The following is an 18,156-nucleotide window of genomic DNA, read 5'->3' on the forward strand; positions in this document are numbered from 1 at the left end:
ATAATCAGAAAAGTATCCAAGAACTCTGTGGTTGGTTTGGAGGAGCTCCAGAATTATAGGGCTCAAGTGGTGGAATCTGTTGATAGGACAAGAACTATCCATGCACTCTACAAATAACTATCATGGAGGAGTAGCAAGAAGAAATTCCTAATTATAAAAGAGCTCTAAAAATTATTATTTGCAGCTTTACGCGACACAGAAGTTATGTGGCACATGGAGCTCCAGACGGCCTTCTGAGAAATGCAATGTTTGACAGACAACTCATGTGAAGACATGGTAGGGGCAGCCTCATACTACGGGAATGCCTTCATTAAGCAGCGACAAGCAAGCTGATCAGATCGGAAGATACAGTGACACACAGGAAAATCCTAGAGAAAAAAAGTGTTGGAGCCTGAAGATGAGGCTTGGGTGAGGTTTATCTTCCAGCCGGAAAACAACTCCAAACATACAGCTTGAGAAATAATGAACTGGTTTCGACCAGTGAATTTTATGCGTTAGAATAACCTGGTCAAAGTCTAGACCTAAATGACAACTAAGTGAGAGACTGGTATGGTTTGAAAAGCGTTCACACACGTTCTCCATTAATTCTGAGTAAGCTTTTGTGCACAACATTTTAGATGCACAAAACTGGTAGAAGCATACAACAAAAGACTTGCACCTATTTCATAAAAAGGTGTTTAAAGAATTTACATTTACTAAGAGGAACTTTGAAAAACATGTTTATTCTCCTCTTACTTATCTTATCAATGCACCACTTTGTGTTTGTGTAGCACATAAAATTCCCCAAAATTACACTGTAATTTGTAGTTGCACCTCACAAAGAAACAAAAAAAAAATCAAAGTTGAGAATTTGGCTTTGCAATGTAAATTAATGGAAATTTGGCATCACTTATTTTTTAGGATTTTTCTTACTCAGATAAAAACAACGAAGTAGTTTTATCAATAGGAAAAGTATGCTAAAGTTTGTGTAATGCCTTGTGCTCATGAAAAAATTAGGTTTGCTTAATTTATGTGCAACAGTGCGCTTTAGACAATTACAAACCTTGGCATGTTTAAATTCTTTCATGCAAAACTAGACGCAAAAAATAACTTGCAGCACAGTGATTTTACTGAATTTTAGACAAATTAACTTTAAAACAAGTCTTAATTATGATGCTTTAATGCTTTTTCCTTTTGTTTTTCCTTTTTCGGGATGAATAGATGGAAATTTCATAATTAGTCAAGGTATTGCAAAGCCTAATCCCATTTAGAACAACAAGCAAACGAGCAAGACTTTTCGGCGATTAGGTCGAAAAGTTCCTACCGCAGCACTTTAACGAGAAAAACTACAACTACCAGTAGCACGAAATTCTTGATGCTTCCGGTCTATGGTTACCATGGGAGACGTTTGGAATCTGAAGCCGTTGATGGTTCCAGTCTGTCAACAAAAGCAGTAAAACTTCGTCTGTGAACCGTTTTGAAACGCTGTACCCATCGTTACTTCTTATAACAAAAGAGCGGCTTTACTAAGTACAGTTAGAAAAAACAAAATGTGTTTCCTTTTGTTTTCGTAGGTATTTAAAGCTAACCTAGCTAAGCTAACGGTGTGGGCTACAGTAAAAACGACGCATTCAAACAGGCCACGCGACTAATTTTAGCTCGTTTTAAGAGTCACATTTCCTCACCGAGACATTTATTGTATATTCGTATGTTAAAGTCAGAGTTAATATTATCCCGCAACCACCATGTTCATTTACCTCAGCAAAAAGGTGAGCAGTTAAACCACTGACAGTATGTGTCATATTGAAAACAACTTGCCTCTTACGTTCCTGTGTCCTGTAGATCGCTATTCCCAACAACATTCATCTGAAATGCCTGTCCTGGAACAAACACCAAGGGTTCATTGCATGTGGCGGAGAAGATGGTCTGCTCAGAGTGTTGAAGCTTGAAACACAGACAGGTAAGTTGAAAGTTTAAAACTGGAGTTCGGTTTCTTTACAGCTTTACTTGCTTTGTGCTGTGATAAAACAATAACAACAAAAACCTCCGTAATAAACAAAACATAGATACAAGCAAATCAGCTGTAAAACATTTCCTAGATGTTTTGGGGAGAGATTGAATAGCAATTCATCTCGGAAAATGTGAAGCAGTTATTAATAAAAAAAAGGGGATGGAAGTATTGCAGAAAATATGGGGAAAGTATCAGAAAAGAAGAACATTTCACAAAATACCAGAGGGTCAAGGAGTATAAGGAAGATATCAGAAGAGATGACATTACTATAAAATACTATGAATTGTATCTGTTTCTGTTATGGGGAGAAAGAAGAAGAAGAACAACAACAACTGTAAATATCTTCTAATGCAATGCAACATGAAAGAGAAAGAATGACATGGTACACAAGGCAATTAGAGAATAGTCATTGATGAAAACAGCTAAGGAGCAGTAAATACAACTAGAAACACTATTTTGTTATCAAGGGGGAAAATGGCTGTTATGGAGAATTTAGTTTGATGATAAGATAATGTTTCACACTGGTGTACTATACATGTTATGACACAAGACATGTAACAGACACAGCAAACCCCTGAAAGGAGGTCCTTTGGTCTGATGAGAATAAAGATGTACCTTTTGGCCCAGAAGCAAAAAGCTGAAATCTACCTACTTGAACTCAACCTGATAGTACAAAATAAAATTATTTTTCTGCTTAAGAAAAATAGATGCTTTTCTTAAGCAGGGACAGGGAAGCTGGACAGGGAAAACATCTGGAGACCTTATAACAAAAACCTCACAAAAAACTGAAATATTTGGAAGTGTATAGTACATACAGAATTTCACTTTATACAAAAAGTAAAATAGTTGAAGAGGTATGAATATTTTTGAAGATCACTTATAGAAAAAAATAAAGTAGAGCGAGTTTGTTTTATATCGACGTCATTACCTAATAATGCACAAGTTTGTTTTGCTGAATCCGAAAAACCTCAACCTTCAGTTAAATACCTGTTGTAATTGTAGTAAGGATTAATGTTCTGTATGTGTCAGCGTGTATTTATGAAATGTTACATAACATTTGTGTGACTGAGATTATGGGGGAAATAAAACAATAGGCATTACAGTTTAAAAGAAATCTGCTGAAACTTTAATAGGCTTACCACAGGTCTCCCAATGTTCAGTCTCTACAAGCACAAGTGGTACCACTCTATCGGTGGGACAGGCCTTTGGTTGTTCTGTAAATGATAAACGTACTAGAAAATTGATCAAAACTGTTGCTTTTAAACATCCATAAAGCAAATAGCTAAATTGAGTGTACTTAATTGTAGGTAATTATATCCCCATTTTGTTCTGCATTCTCATAATAAATTGGGCAAGTATTAACTTCGCAGTCACATTAGATTTTTGAATATTGTGATCACAAGAAGGCAGTAATACATGTTTCCCTGATACTGTACAACTCACAATAAATAATAAATCATCTCATTAATGGTTTTACTGTTTTTAGACGACAATAGACTGAAAGGTCTTGCTGCCCCCAGCAACCTGTCCATGAATCAGACTTTGGAAGGACACGGTGGTGAGTATTGTGCTCAGCATTATATTGCATGATTGTTCCTGCATGAAGTGAAATTAATTTACACGCTAAAAGAAATGCTCCCTTACAATTTTTTTGTGGGGTGATATTTATACTTTTTGACTACATCCAGCATCATAGTATAACAGAATAAGTTACGTCTGACTCAGTAGTAGCACATATTGCAAAGAAATATCTTTCTTCTTAAGATGTACGGCCAATAGGGTTTGATCCTTGCGTTTGTTTTAGTCCAGCACTCTATTCTAAAATATATTTTTGAAATGCATATGTAATTGCTTTATGTGTTTTCTTTTATATTTCTTTTCTTTTCTTTTTTTATTATTTGTTTTTATGTTGGTAGTTGGTATGTTTATGTTTTTATATTCATACCAATTGTAGTATCCAAGCAAAAATGAGTAAAATAAAAATGATCTCCCTTTTCATACTTGAAACACCTTCAGGTGCAGTGCAGGTAGTGACCTGGAATGAACGGAATGAAAAATTGACAACCAGTGACCAGAATGGACTCATTATTGTGTGGATGCTGTACAAAGGTGAGGACAGCAGCCAAAGTAAGATTTTGTTTGCTTTGTAGCGAATTTGTGTTGCTTAGTTGTCAGCCTTTGTTGTGTCCCAAGGTGCATGGTACGAGGAGATGATTAACAACAGGAACAAATCAGTAGTGAGGAGCATGAGCTGGAACGCTGACGGTCAGAAGATCTGCATTGTGTATGAAGACGGGGCTGTCATTGTTGGATCGGTGGATGGTACTGTTACTTTAAGTGAAAACAATACGTAGCATTAAGGCAGTAAAAGTTCACGTTTGGAAAGATTAAATTGTTTAATTTATTTTAACAAATTTATTCATTGCTTTATGAACACATGGATATAAACATCTTCAGTATGATTCTTGCATTTTGTATTCATTTGTAGGCAACCGGATCTGGGGAAAGGAGTTGAAAGGGAGTCAACTTGCTCATGTTGCTTGGTCTCCTGACAGTAAGATCCTGCTGTTCGGCATGGCCAACGGCGAAGTACATATTTATGACAATCAAGGAAACTTCATCGTGAGTGTGTGAACTTAAATGGAGTATATATTGTGAAACTCGGCCATGTTGAGCTGCACAACCTTCAGTCTTTCATGTTGTCATGGAAGAACATTATTAAGTTACACATTCTTTTGGTTTGGTTATAAAAGATTGTGACAGTTCCACCTGAACCCACTGTTTTTCTGAATGCTTTCTCAATTTAAAAATGTATAACAGCTTCACAATCTACTTTTTGCTTACTCTGAATGTTGTTACTTTTCAGATGAAAATGAACATCAGCTGTCTCGCCGGGGCAACCGGAGCTGTCAGTTTAGCTGGAATCCACTGGTACGCAGGAGCTGGGGGTTACAGTGAGCCGGACAGTCCGTGCCTCGCCATCTGTTTCGACAATGGAAGGTGTCAGATCATGCGCTATGAGAATGATGAGAGTGAGCAACCGAAAACCTTTTCACTCCTTGATTTTGAATGTGAGAGAAATGTTTTCTAACAGCCACTTGACACTACTTTATTCTCAGACCCGGTATATATCGACGCTCTGATGAATGTTATCAGTATCCAGTGGAACCACTGTGGCAGTGTGCTGGCAGTGGCAGGTTCCCTCAGAGCCACAAACATGGACAAAGAATTTAATGTGGTGCAGTTCTACACACCGTTTGGAGAGGCAAGTCTGTATATCAAAAAAGTATAGTATAAAATATAATTTCTATACTTCACAAAGACTACGGTAGAATCAATAACGTTAGTAAATATGAAAAGTAATAGAACGATGATAACCACCAATATAGTAACAAGTGGGGGTTAAAAAATCTTATGAAATGGTTGAAAAATGTTTCTTTCAATGCTTTACCTGGTGATTGCTTGTGTGCAGCATCTGAGAACTCTGAAAGTATCCGGGAAGCACTTATCTGGGATCTCATGGGAGGGAGGAGGCCTGCGAATCGCCCTGGCTGTGGACTCTTACATCTACTTTGCCAACATAAGGCCAGATTACAAAGTAAATACTAACACTCTTTATTAATACTGGCAGATTGTTTGTGGTAGACACTGCTAAATTCAAGAGATCCTGATGGTCTGACTAATAAGCTTGTTTCAAGATTTCTAGGTAAGGTATACTTGGATTAATTGTTTCAGGGAAAGACTTAACTTTAGGTCTGAATTACTCAGCAAGTCTTTGGTGTCAAGAGAAGTAAAGAGATTTGAGAACATAGAAATGACCGAGATGGTTTGGGTAATGCTTCTTACACTTTTCCTTGTGTTTCACCAGTGGGGCTACTGTTGCAGCACCGTGGTGTACGCCTACACAAAGCCAGAACGCCAGGAGTACTGTGTAGTTTACTGGGACACCAAAAACAACGAGAAGTTTGTGAAATATGTCAAGAACTTAATTTCTATCACTACCTCGGGGGACTTCTGCATCCTGGCCAGCAAGGCCGATGAAAAACAACCTCAGGTAATAAAGAAACAAGACATTGGTTTTACTATGACTTTAAAAAGCTCCGTTTAGTCTCAGTGACTTGATTAATGTTAGAAAATAGAGATTGTTCTTTCATCTTGTTTTTCTAATTTGCTGATTTACAGGACGATGTTGGATCAGAAACCATGAATCTTGCGAGGGTAATGTTGGATTTTAAATCTCGCACTACAAAATAGTGTGATCTGTCTTGGTATCTAGGTCATATAATAACCTTCTTTTTATTTTTCAGTACGTCCTGATCCTCTGCAATTCTATTGGTACTCCTCTGGACTCCAAATACATTGACATCGGTTAGTCTAATACTGATTTTTCAAATTATTATTGAGAGTATGGAATAAAGTGCTTTGTAAATGTTTTATTGCATTACAACCACAAGCTTCAAAAGTTCTTTTTGGGATTTTTTTTTCTTTTTTTTCTTTATTTTTTATTTTTTTGCTCCACCGACACAAACTTGCTCATAATTATTAAGTGGAAGGAAAGGATCTCTGTTTTTTATTTATTTATTTATTTATTATTTATTTTTTTTATATTTTTCTTTTACAAGTTATCATATGTGTTCTGCCCTCCTGAGTGGACACAATTTCTTCTCTTTGGTTGCAGCTGCCTGTCTTTACCAGTTCAACAAATGTTTGGCCGCTCTTTTTTGTAAAGTAATTTTGGATCACTCAGATTAGAGAACATCCTTCACAGACCAGCTGGGTCGATACTGAGATCAAATTTTGGAGGGAGTTGGTTGCAATCGTTTTCACTTGGGGGTACCAGAGTAAAGGGAGCCTAATGCATATCCTTGGCATGCTTTCAAAAGGTTTATTTGTGAAGAGTTTGAAAACCCTGCCTCATTTTCTGTCTGTTTCACTGTTATGTGTTAACTGAATGCATAAAATCTCTGTTCAATATGTTGAATACAATTTGTGGTTCATGACAAAATATGGAAAAGGTCTGGAGGTATATGAGTGCTTTTCCCACATAATCTGTAAAATAACAGAGTAAAAGCTGGCACAAATTAATTTCATCCCAAGCTGCCAAAAGCTAAGCAGGTTGCATGTTGAATTTTTTCTCTTTCTGGTTAGAACCATTATTTGTTACCATGACGAGGACACATGTCATCACTGCTTCCAAAGAAGCTTTCTATCTGTGGCAATACAGAGTGGCAAAGAAACTGACCGCCTTGGAGATCAACCAAGTGACCAGAACAAAGAAAGGGGGCAGGGAGAGGTGAGTCCAGACATGTTTATTACATTTTCCCTTATTATCAGCTGTGAGAAGGTTTACACACATATTTAGGAAAGAAAACAACATGTTTTCATAAATCTCTGCGTTCTACACAACCCATCACTCAACGCTTATAGTGGAGAACCACAGTGCTATTTTGTGCTTTACTGGCTCATCATTACAGTGCAAAAAGTTGGCCCTGAGAGCACAGTGAAAAGGATTCATTCATTCATGAAATACCACTGAGGTTCCAGACAGTATGGTTGTGTTTTATTGCCCTGCCAAGACTAGCCTCGCACCCGGACCAAAGATCACACCCAAGGAACGGCAGCTGCTTGTCTGTGTGCTTTCTCTTGCTCATGCGCCCAGTTTCCGCTGTCTGCAGGTTCTATCACATCGACAGCAATCCATCTGGAGGCAACGATGATGATCCAGACATTTCAAATGCCTTTGCAGTAAGATATATTTTTGCCTCTTTAGTATTTATGCATTCAAAAGTCCCAGTTTGGTAAAGTTTCCACTTTCGCTAAAAGCTTTTCAAAATAGCACCCTCCCTTCTATCTTAAGATAACAAAAGCACTTAAAGATGATTTTAACTATGTAATTAACATGGCTGTACGAATAAAACAAAGAGTTCACTATGAATCAAAAAGTATTACATTTCTTATTAATTTGTTCTGCTTTATTTTCAACAGACAACTCGAGATCCCATCTGCTGCATTACAGCAACAGATAAAACCCTGATAGTGGTATGTACATTTCTGTTTAATAGAAGAAAGGAAGTCAATTCAGTGAGTCAAGGCAATAGTTCTGTACTGTCAGTCAGCTTGTTGTCTCGCTGATTTAAAGTTTTGAAATAAAAGTCACACGTGTGTAAAAACATATCTTTGTAAAAATCAATCAATCAATCAATCAAATTTTATTTGTATAGCACATTTCAGCAGCAGGGCATTTCAAAGAAAAAAGAAATAAGTCTTTGTTGTTACAGGGGCGTGAGTCCGGTATCATCCAGAGATACACCCTTCCAAATGTAGCCCTCGTCCAGAAGTATTCCTCAAACAGCCGAGCTCATTATCTGTCTCTAAACTGCAACTCCAGGTAACCACTAACTGACATCTGCTGTGTTGCAGAATAAGCCAAGATAAGTTTTAACAATAATCTAAGAACATTATATTTCTGATTTTAAGTCTCATAATTTATCATCATCTTCAGTCGTCTGGCCATAATTGACATCTCGGGCTTGCTAACTTTGTTGGACTTGGAAGTTCGTCCTCCCGGAAGCGAAGGGACAGGAGACCAGGCCGCTGCAGGAGATCCGTCCAAGTTTGAGCGTAAAGATGTCTGGGACTTGAAGTGGGCAAATGACAATCCGGATTTGTTTGCGGTGATGGAGAAAACCAGGATGTATGTGTTCAGGAACCTTGACCCGGAAGTAAGCTTTTGAGTGTGATCAGAACAAGTGTACAGCTGTCTAATTTACAGTTAGAATATGTTAACACATCTCTAAATCTGTACTAAACAGGAGCCCATTCAAACCTCTGGATACATCTGCAACTTTGAGGATCTGGAAATCAAATCAGTTTTGCTTGATGAGATTATGAAGGTAAACTACAGTAATTAAGACAAGAAATAATCACAATGGTTATTAACTCAGTTTTTTAATTTTTTTATTTTAAACATTGTGAACTTAAAATTTGGTCACAAAATTATTTTAATGTAACATGTCAACATTTAACAGCTAAATGTACATTTCTTGAGATAACTACGTAGTTTCAGTCCATGCACATTCATCAGATGATCATGGGTTGATTCTGTGCAGAATCCAGAGCGGCCAAACAAAGACAACCTCTTTAACTTTGAAATCCGCTCCCTGAGAGACAGCAGAGCACTGATTGAGAAAGTGGGCATTGAAGACGCTTCACAGTTCATTGAAGACAATCCTCACCCAAGACTCTGGTGAATTTTTCATAACGCGGTGCTGGAATTATTTTCCCAGATTTCTTTTGTTGATGTTTATAACTTACTCTTCTTTTTTGGAGCAGACATGTAGCTCGCACTGTAATGTTGACTTTTTGGAGTGAAAAGATTGTGAAAACCTTAAAGTAATAAAACAAATCCACTTTTAAAAGGTTCATAATATTTGAACTTTTCTTTACCCTACCAACAGAAACGTCTAGCTCCCCTATGAGTACAAACAGCATTTTGTGTGAGTGTTTGCAATTGTGTGTTCTCTGGGTCAGGTGTCAGTTCTTGCAGGATCACTTAAAAACTGGCTGTAACAACAAAACCAGCCTTCCTTATGTATTAGTCATAATCTGTAATAGTAATCATATTTACCATCAACTCTAGGCTTTTCCACTGAAGAGTTATTTCAGAAATCTTGAGATGTATGCAATTGACTTGGATAGCAATAAATAAACTGAACTGAACTGAACTGATTCTAAATGAATGCATTTCATGCTATGTAGCCCTAATCTACATGTGTCATTGCTAACCTACCAGGCACCTCCTGGCCGAGGCAGCCCTACAAAAGCTGGATCTGAAGACAGCCGAGGAGGCATTTGTCCGCTGCAAAGACTACCCGGGCATTCAGTTTGTCAAGCGCCTGGGCAACCTGCAGAGCGAGCCCATGAAACAAGCCGAAGTGGCTGCCTACTTCGGCAGATTTGAGGAAGCTGAGAGCATGTATCTGCATATGGATCGGAGGTACATGGAGACACTTTATGCCAACTTCTCTTGAATTTCAATCCGTTATTTATATGTGACGGTGCCTGTCTCGGTAGGGATCTCGCCATCAACCTAAGGATCAAGCTGGGAGACTGGTTCAAGGTTCTGCAGCTTCTCGACACAGGCTCTGGATACTCAGATGACGCTCTGCTTGCCCAAGCCAATAATGGCATTGGAGATTACTTTGCTGACAGACAGAAGTGGTATTTAATTCTAGTTTTCATCTTCTAATTGTTGGGAGCATTTCTACATGTCAAGTAGAAACAATGACAACAACAAAAAAAGTTTTCTTTGTGGATTGTTGTGTAATTATACAATTATGACGTCTTAGTTTGGAGGAAAATGGGGAAAAATTTGATTCTGAAAAGAAACAATTGAAGAAGAGAGTAGCCAAAAAGATTGATCTCCACCACCCCGTTTGTCGTTCAATTCTTTTTTGTTTAGGGTAAAAAAGGAGCTGAATCATTGTTCTCACTTCTAAACATCTTCCTTTAAAGGGTGAAGGCAGTCCCATACTACCTTAAGGGGCGTAACCAAGAGAGGCTGGCAGATTGTTACTACAAGTTGGAGGACTACAACGGCCTTGAGCAGCTAGCTGCAGACCTCCCTGAAAATCACAAACTATTACCGGTGCACCAAACTTAAATAAATTATGTTTTGTTCCCATGAGATTTGCGGGCATTTGGACAATTTGTAAATTTACATCCTATCCCATTTTATTGCCTATCTGTGTGTAGGAAATCGGAGAGATGTTTGCCACAGTGGGGATGTGTGAGCAGGCTGTGAAGGCCTACCTCAAGTCCAACCAGCCAAAAGCAGCGGTGGACACATGCGTCCATCTGAACCAGGTGAGAACCAGACGGATGAGCTGTGGCGCCGGAGTTTCCGAGTGACGCACGGATCCTACAAGATCAGCCAACCTGGATCCTCCTGCCCACCCGCTCACAGATATTTGGCTCTTGAGTGTGAATCCTGCTCTAAAACTTTTATCTTTGCTGCAATAGCTCTTTGGTTTGACACAATGTAAAATGATGAACATTAGAGCTTTTGATTTTATTAAATTTTACATTTATAAGCGGCCCTTTATATATGGGCCGCTTATAAATAAATCACTGCAAAATGTTTTGCAGTGATTAATCAAAAAATGATTTGATGCTCTTTCTCTTTAAATTGCTTTTTCATCAGTGGAACAAAGCCGTGGAACTGGCAAGAGCTCACAACATGAAGGAGATCAAATCTCTCCTTTCCAAATATGCCTCTCATCTTCTGGAGGAAAATAAAACTCTGGAAGCAGTGGAACTTTATCGGAAAGCTCACCACTTTCTTGATGCAGCTAAACTCATGTTTAAGGTGGGCTTAAAGTTTTATTTTTATCATTACAAACAAGTTTTTTTTTGTTGTTGTTTTTTTTAAATGTTTTATTATATTCAGGTCAAAAAGTCTGTTCATGACTCCCTGGAATTAAACACCTTTCTTGGATAAAATCTCTCCTTGGCTGAGTGAGATTTGGCCAAAATTGACACTAACTTACTAAGCCACAAGTAAGATTTACGAGCTGCTGGAAGAACTCCAGGCTCAGGGTTTGCTGGGTGTTTTTGGCTGTTCAAGCAGGAAGTTTTTACATTTTGGATGGCATTCTTTTTTTTATTTTAAAAGCAATGAATAAAACTAAGATTAACGTCTCTTACTGGTTCAGGCTCCTCCTCACAGCTCCAGTTTGTTAGTAGTAATCTACACTTACCAACCAAACAGTACTTTATTTGCAAATGTCGAACGGTGAATTGAGGAGTGTGATCGGGACTTCTGATTATAGGTAGCGGACAAGGAGGCAAAGAAAATGAGTCGACCTCTGCGGGTGAAGAAGCTTTACGTTCTGGCAGCTCAGCTTGTTGAGGACTACCATGAGCAGGTGAAGGCATCCCAGCAGATCAAAGCCAAAGGGAAGAAGTCAGAGGTAATTTAATTCACTTCATCTGTACCCTGTATTTAGTGTGTAGTTAGTTTCTTCAATAAAGCTTAACCACAAATATTGCTTTGGACCATTCACAAGCTTACTGAATCAACATTATGTACTGCTGTGTGTATCATTATTTGTCATTAGGCAACATTCGCACTTGCTGGCCTTCTGGAAGAAGATGCGACGTCGTCAGACAATCGCATCGTTGACAGCGCCTGGCGTGGAGCTGAAGCGTATCACTTCTTCCTGCTCGCTCAGAGGCAGCTCCATGCAGGCTACCCAGAGAACGCCACACGGACAGGTGCGGAATAATTCCCACTTACCTAAAATTATAAATATATCAATATAATTTAAATGTGTATAAATGATTACGGTATTTCTTACGATGATTGATAAAAAACAGCTCATATTTGTGGAGTTTGAATAGATTCTGTTAATTACAAACCAGATTCATCAGATCGTTTTCTACAGTCTTTAAAAGATAAACACGACTAGATTATTATTTTTAGAAGTCTTCTGCCACCTGGTGTTCAAAAATTATCCTGAAATTATCCATTGAAATGTTTCATTGAGAAAATCTCCTCCCAAACCCCCACTGTGAATCATCTAGCTCCTCATGGTGTTACAGTAACAGTCAGAAACTTGCAGATCAGATGTAAAACATGGACCTGTGCAAACATCAATATAATCAATAACTATATTTTCTAAAGTATCATATCTTTGCAAGTCTTAGGAATCACACTACAACAATCTGTGCTCATTCTTGCCTAAACCTAATGGGCGTATGAATTACTTATAATCACAATCACTCATAAATAAACTTTATAGACTCCATTAGGATTTCCAGAATAACTAAATGTCTCAGAAATCAGAATTTTAGTTTAAAGTCAAACCCATTTCTAAATCAGATGAGATGAAGATGATGTAACGATTGTTTTTACTCAACTGAGCTTTCTGTATGTACGACATGTTGTCTTGTGTTACTTCATTCGCCAGCTGTTGACAAAGCCAGTTAGTCTAAAGCTTAAATCTGCTGGGAAATCTTTCAGTGGAAATTTGTCGGTTTGTAGACCCACTAAACTTTGCCTCGTGTTTTCCATCTTACAGCCCTTCATCTTCGTGAGTACGAGGACGTCATCCCCGCAGTTGAGATCTACTCCCTGTTGGCTCTGTGTTCTGCAGCGAACCGGTCCTTTGGCACCTGCTCAAAGGCCTTCATCAAGCTGGAATCTCTGGAGAGCCTCAGCTCTGAGCAGCGGCAGCTCTACGAGGATTTGGCCCTGCAGATTTTCACCAAATATCCCCCGAAGGACAGCCGCGTGGTGGAGGCCCAGCACTCTTCAGAGGGGTGAGAACGCCACAGTGTGAAGATCAAACCCTCATTATATCCATAGACATTTCCACTGTTAGAGTATTGACTCAAAACAATACACTATAAACAATAAGCCTTCTGCAAAGAACACCAAGACCATCCTTGGAAGTACGTATGATTATGTTAATGACATATCAGAGCATAGGGGGTCTTTATCTTCCTTGAAAAGTGAATTTTTAAAGTTGCCACAGCATTTCCTGGTATTCCTTCAACCTGTTCTGCTTTTCCTTTTTCATTAGAGCTGAGGGAAAACTGCCCACATGCATCGTGACCGGTCGTCCTATCCAGGAGTACCAGTTTTGGATGTGCAGCGTGTGTAAACACTGCGCATTGGAACAGGAGATCAGTAAATATAACTGTTGCCCGCTGTGCCACAGTGCACTAGTGTAAGGAACAAAAGTTGCCTGGCAGGACTCTGTTTCAGATAGAAAAGGGACGTTTTAAACATCTGCCTTTTATTTTGTGCTAAATGTTCAGATCTCCTAAAAAGGCAGACATGTGGTTATTAGAAACAAGCAGCTCAATGAATACATGCTGTTGACAGTTTCACAGCTTTGTTTCACTTTGTATATGTTTAAAAGTTAAATATATTTTGTCTTCAAATGTTTTAATTTCTTAAGCATAAGAAGTTTGTATCTGGTTTTACAATAAAGTCAAAAGTAAATACACTCACTAAATTCTCAGATTTTTTTTTTTTTTTGAGAACTTAATTTGTTTAATAAATAATACAAGTTCTCAATTTTATATTAACAAGCAATTTTAATTTCATTTATTTTGTCTCTGTCTTTTGTTTCTCTGAGATTTGAAACAAGGGTTTTAGATCCAGGAGTGAAAACCCAGACTTTGCTCATGCCGATGACACCCTACAACACACAGTATTCTCAAAAATCCAGCTTTATCTGTGGTTTGTGAAATTTAGCTGGTATGGAAATTAACTCTAAACAATATTTCCTCAACAACAACAAAAAAAAGACCAGAGCAGATTTGTTTATCCTTTTGCCGTTGCATAAATATCATTTAAACATTTACGGTTCTGGAAGAATGTCAGTGCCCAGCATCAAAGCATATTAAAATCCTTGGAGATCTCACACGAGCTGCAGCGCCATGGCCTGTCCATGCATCACACATGAAAGTTTAAACATCTTAAGAGAGCTTGTCCCAGCCTGGGAGAAGCTGTGCAGAGTTTTCAGTCTGCTGTTCGCTCACATGCTCCTGCAGTCCGGACTGAGCAGAGCCACTCGACAACACAAGGTCAGGTAACTTTATGCTGCCTCTTTGTAACAGATGTTTGTTTGTTCTTATAAGTGTTAGTGATACCACTAATCATTTTTTGTCTAGAATATCCTTTTAAAAAATGCTATCAGTCTCTGCCATTATTTCAGTAGAAATGACTGCTTTACCGGCTTTACATTTCGTCTTCTGTATTTCATTTAGACGTGGTGCATGAATGACGTTCAACATGACACCTGTGTTCTGGTCTGCAGGGGCTCTAAACAGGAAGGAGTTTGACAGCAGCAGGTGCTTCATCATGGTATACGGCAAAGTCCTTCACCAGGCTGATGGCTGCTTCATTAACATCAATGTCGGAGGATTCAGGCAGCGCATGGCTCACTCTGTCCTGAGGAGATTGCCACAGACCCGCCTCGCCCGCCTCCTGCGCTGCACCTCCAGAGCAGCCATTTTGGAGCTCTGTGACGACTTCAGCTCCTCTGAAAACGAGTTCTATTTCGACCGCAACCCAGTTTTTTTCTGCTCCCTCCATAACTTCTACCTCACAGGGAAGCTCCACTTGGTTGACGGGTTGTGTGTGGTCTCATTTTTCCAGGAGCTCGAGTACTGGGGAATCAAGGAGCACCACCTGGATTTGTGTTGCAGCAACAGATTTCAGGAGCTGATGCGGAAGATATGTTTGGATGAGAGGGATGTTGATCAGCACCGCCAAAGCTCAGGCTCCTCAGCTGAGAATCTTTCCGCTTTAGAGGACGAGCTGGAAGAGTTTGAAGGCTCCTGGTGTGCAAATGTTCGCAGGAATATCTGGATTCGACTTGAGAATCCCAGCTACTCCACCTCAGCCAAAGTGTTGGCTGTGTTGTCTGTGAGTGCCGTGGTTGTTTCCATTGTTTCCATGTGTTTGAACAGCATGCCAGACTTTCATCAGGGGGACTCTGATGAAAAGCGCATAGAAAACCCACTGCTAGTCCTGCTGGAAAACATCTGCATCCTTCTGTTCTCGGGAGAGTTTATTCTTCGTTTGGTTGTTGCTCCTTCAGCCAAGAAGTTCTTGAGCAGCGCTCTGAACATCATCGACTTTTTGTCCATCCTCCCTTTCTATGTGACTTTAATCTGTGATAACACAAAGAAAGACGGGAGTAAAGAGCTGGAGAATGTTGGCAAAGTGGTGCAAATCTTGAGGCTGACCCGAGTGTTTCGTGTTTTGAAGTTGGCCCGTCACTCAGCTGGACTCCGCTCTCTCGGCTCCACACTGAGGCACAGCTCCAGGGAGATGGGGCAGCTGCTGCTCTTCTTATCTTTGGGGGTTTCTCTCTTTTCTGCTCTTATTTACTTTGTAGAGAGAGAGTCCAAAGAGTCACAGCTGCAGACCATCCCTGTCGGCTGGTGGTGGGCCACCATCAGCATGACCACTGTGGGCTACGGTGACACAATCCCAGTTACTGTAGCGGGGAGGCTGATAGGAACCCTGTGCATCGTTTGTGGGCTGCTTATTGTTGCTCTTCCTATTACTAACATCTTCAACAAGTTTTCCAAGCTTCATCAGAGGCAGAGACGGTATAGTTTGAGGTAGAACACCTTGAGTAAATGAATTCACATAAATATTTATTAGAATTTCAGAGCATTCGTTCACACAGTTCTTTCCCAACTTCACTGTTGGAGCGAGTGTACTGATCTGTATCCAAATCTGTTTCAGTGGCAGCTGAGAGCATTTAGTGCAGCTGTCAGTACTTAGTCTGAGGTTTCAGCTCAGATAAATATTTAAATCAGCACTTAGAGACATCTAGTTCATCCTCCTTTGACACGTCTTCACACTTTAAATCACACGGTGCCTCACTTTGATTTTATTTCACTGCTTTTCTTCATGAAAGCCACCGTCAGCAGGACAGCAGCCATCTCAGAATCGAGAAGGTCCTTACACAGACATTCTGCCTGTACAAAAACTGATTACATTCATCCTTTCTTGCTGAAGAATACATGCAGGGCAAATAAAAACAACAAAGAGCACATTCACCAATAGAGACGTGTGTAAAAATAGCTATAACAGGATCAAGTTTGCAAAATTGCAATTTTATTGCTGATTAAACCAGTTGAACATGTAAAAGGAATGGCATCCTCAAAGACACTGCCTTCCTTTTCACAGATGATACTCCACTTTCCTCCAGAGTCTAAGCCACGTATGGTAGGATTTTCTTTCATGACAAATAAACAAATGCAAATATATGTAATTATTCAGTTATGTGTGATGTGACGAACGCTCAATCTAAAAAGATGTTTTTGCCCTTCTTACATATTTAGAAGCATAAAACCTATGTACTGTGTAAATTATGTGTCAGTCTTAAATTAAAGAGCTACAAATTTATATCTAATCTTAGGTTTTAGAACAAACAAAAATGTCAAAATACTTTAAATTCACCTTATAATGGAGAAGGTAGTATGTGCATTTCATGATAGTTCAATGGAAGTTTTTGAAGGTTTTCTGTCCGTTCTTAGAACGCAAAGGAATCTGTAAATTGTAGGAAAGAACCAAGTAAGTCCTGGAAATATTATGAAGGTATAAGTAGTACAGTCAAATTCAAGAAACCACTTGTAAAAGTTTGAATTGACTATCTGACCCAACAGGACCACGCCTAAAAACTCAACATTTTAAATTCCATCAGAATCGGGATACTTTAATTCTCGTGGTTAATCTGGGTTTCTGTTTACAAAGTAGCATTAAATCCCAGCTAACGTCATGAAACTCTGTCTGAAACAACCTTAATAGTCTCACTAATGTCACACCAAGCTCTCTTCAATTCTGTACAATAGAAAATTTCTTTCGTGTTGCAGGTGAAAGATTTTCTGAATCATAGTGAAAACAAACATTATAAGCGTGCATGTCCGAGCAATGATGCAGCGCAGTGAACCTGTAGTTCAGGTTATTAAAGCCAAGCCTTCTTCTTTGTGTTGTAATTCCACAACAGTTCCACTTGAGGGCAGCAAACGCTAAAATGTTTGCCATTGCACCCAGAAGAAGAAGCCTCAGCCTTTTTACCAAAATTCTTATTAGCAGGAAACGGAAACAAAAAAACAAAGTTGAACCCTTTTGACAAAAGTCTTGTATGAAAAATGATCCTGCTCTCTCATGTGTGGCTAATTTTTATCCAAACGTTTAGTCTGAATAACCAGAAAATAATCAGAAATAGCAAGTTAGAAGGAATCCATGATCAGAAGAACATATCGTGGCTATTTTGTCTGAAAATCCAAACTTACATGCACGTGTAAAATTTTAAATATGCTTATTTGCCATCATTGACTTGATAAAAATACAAAAACTCGTCTTTATGCCAGAAATAACATGATAAAATGATCCACGATCAGAACTAGATAACCTATTGTTGCTATTTTACTAAAAATCCAAACTTAAATTCAATTCTAAAAAGTAAAATGTGTGTCATCAGTAAATTTATGAAAAATACAAAAACTGATCTTTTCAGCCTAAATTGGTGTTGCATCCAAGGTCTTGAACTTCTAGTAATACACTCCACGCATAATAAACTTAGTTCTGCTGGTTAACATTTGTCGGCCCTGAAAAAAAAAAACAGTTTGTG

The 18,156-nt window shown here is 38.8% G+C and overlaps 2 protein-coding genes across 2 annotated transcripts; both read left to right on the forward strand.

Annotated features, from left to right (window-relative positions):
- Window positions 1-1,359: 1,359 nt before the first annotated feature.
- On the forward strand, window positions 1,360-14,004 carry LOC103154156 (WD repeat-containing protein 35-like). Its single transcript, XM_007575359.2, has 28 exons — window positions 1,360-1,748; window positions 1,822-1,939; window positions 3,477-3,548; window positions 4,007-4,099; window positions 4,184-4,312; window positions 4,479-4,612; window positions 4,857-5,022; window positions 5,110-5,255; window positions 5,463-5,588; window positions 5,859-6,044; window positions 6,173-6,208; window positions 6,298-6,358; window positions 7,139-7,283; window positions 7,666-7,735; window positions 7,976-8,029; window positions 8,269-8,378; window positions 8,493-8,712; window positions 8,803-8,883; window positions 9,100-9,236; window positions 9,783-9,986; window positions 10,064-10,210; window positions 10,505-10,637; window positions 10,745-10,855; window positions 11,193-11,357; window positions 11,821-11,961; window positions 12,109-12,265; window positions 13,072-13,312; window positions 13,576-14,004. The coding sequence occupies exons 1-28, from the start codon at window positions 1,725-1,727 to the stop codon at window positions 13,724-13,726; spliced, it is 3,558 nt and encodes a 1,185-aa protein (XP_007575421.1). The 5' UTR covers window positions 1,360-1,724; the 3' UTR covers window positions 13,727-14,004.
- Window positions 14,005-14,074: 70 nt separating this feature from the next.
- Window positions 14,075-16,789, forward strand: LOC103154172 (potassium voltage-gated channel subfamily S member 3-like). The gene has a single exon (XM_016662332.1). It carries the CDS (start codon window positions 14,784-14,786, stop codon window positions 16,137-16,139), a length of 1,356 nt encoding a protein of 451 aa, XP_016517818.1. The 5' UTR covers window positions 14,075-14,783; the 3' UTR covers window positions 16,140-16,789.
- Window positions 16,790-18,156: the final 1,367 nt, after the last annotated feature.

The sequence above is a fragment of the Poecilia formosa genome, unplaced genomic scaffold (assembly GCF_000485575.1).
Source record: "Poecilia formosa unplaced genomic scaffold, Poecilia_formosa-5.1.2 Scaffold8, whole genome shotgun sequence".
NCBI classification, from domain to species: Eukaryota; Metazoa; Chordata; class Actinopteri; order Cyprinodontiformes; family Poeciliidae; genus Poecilia; species Poecilia formosa.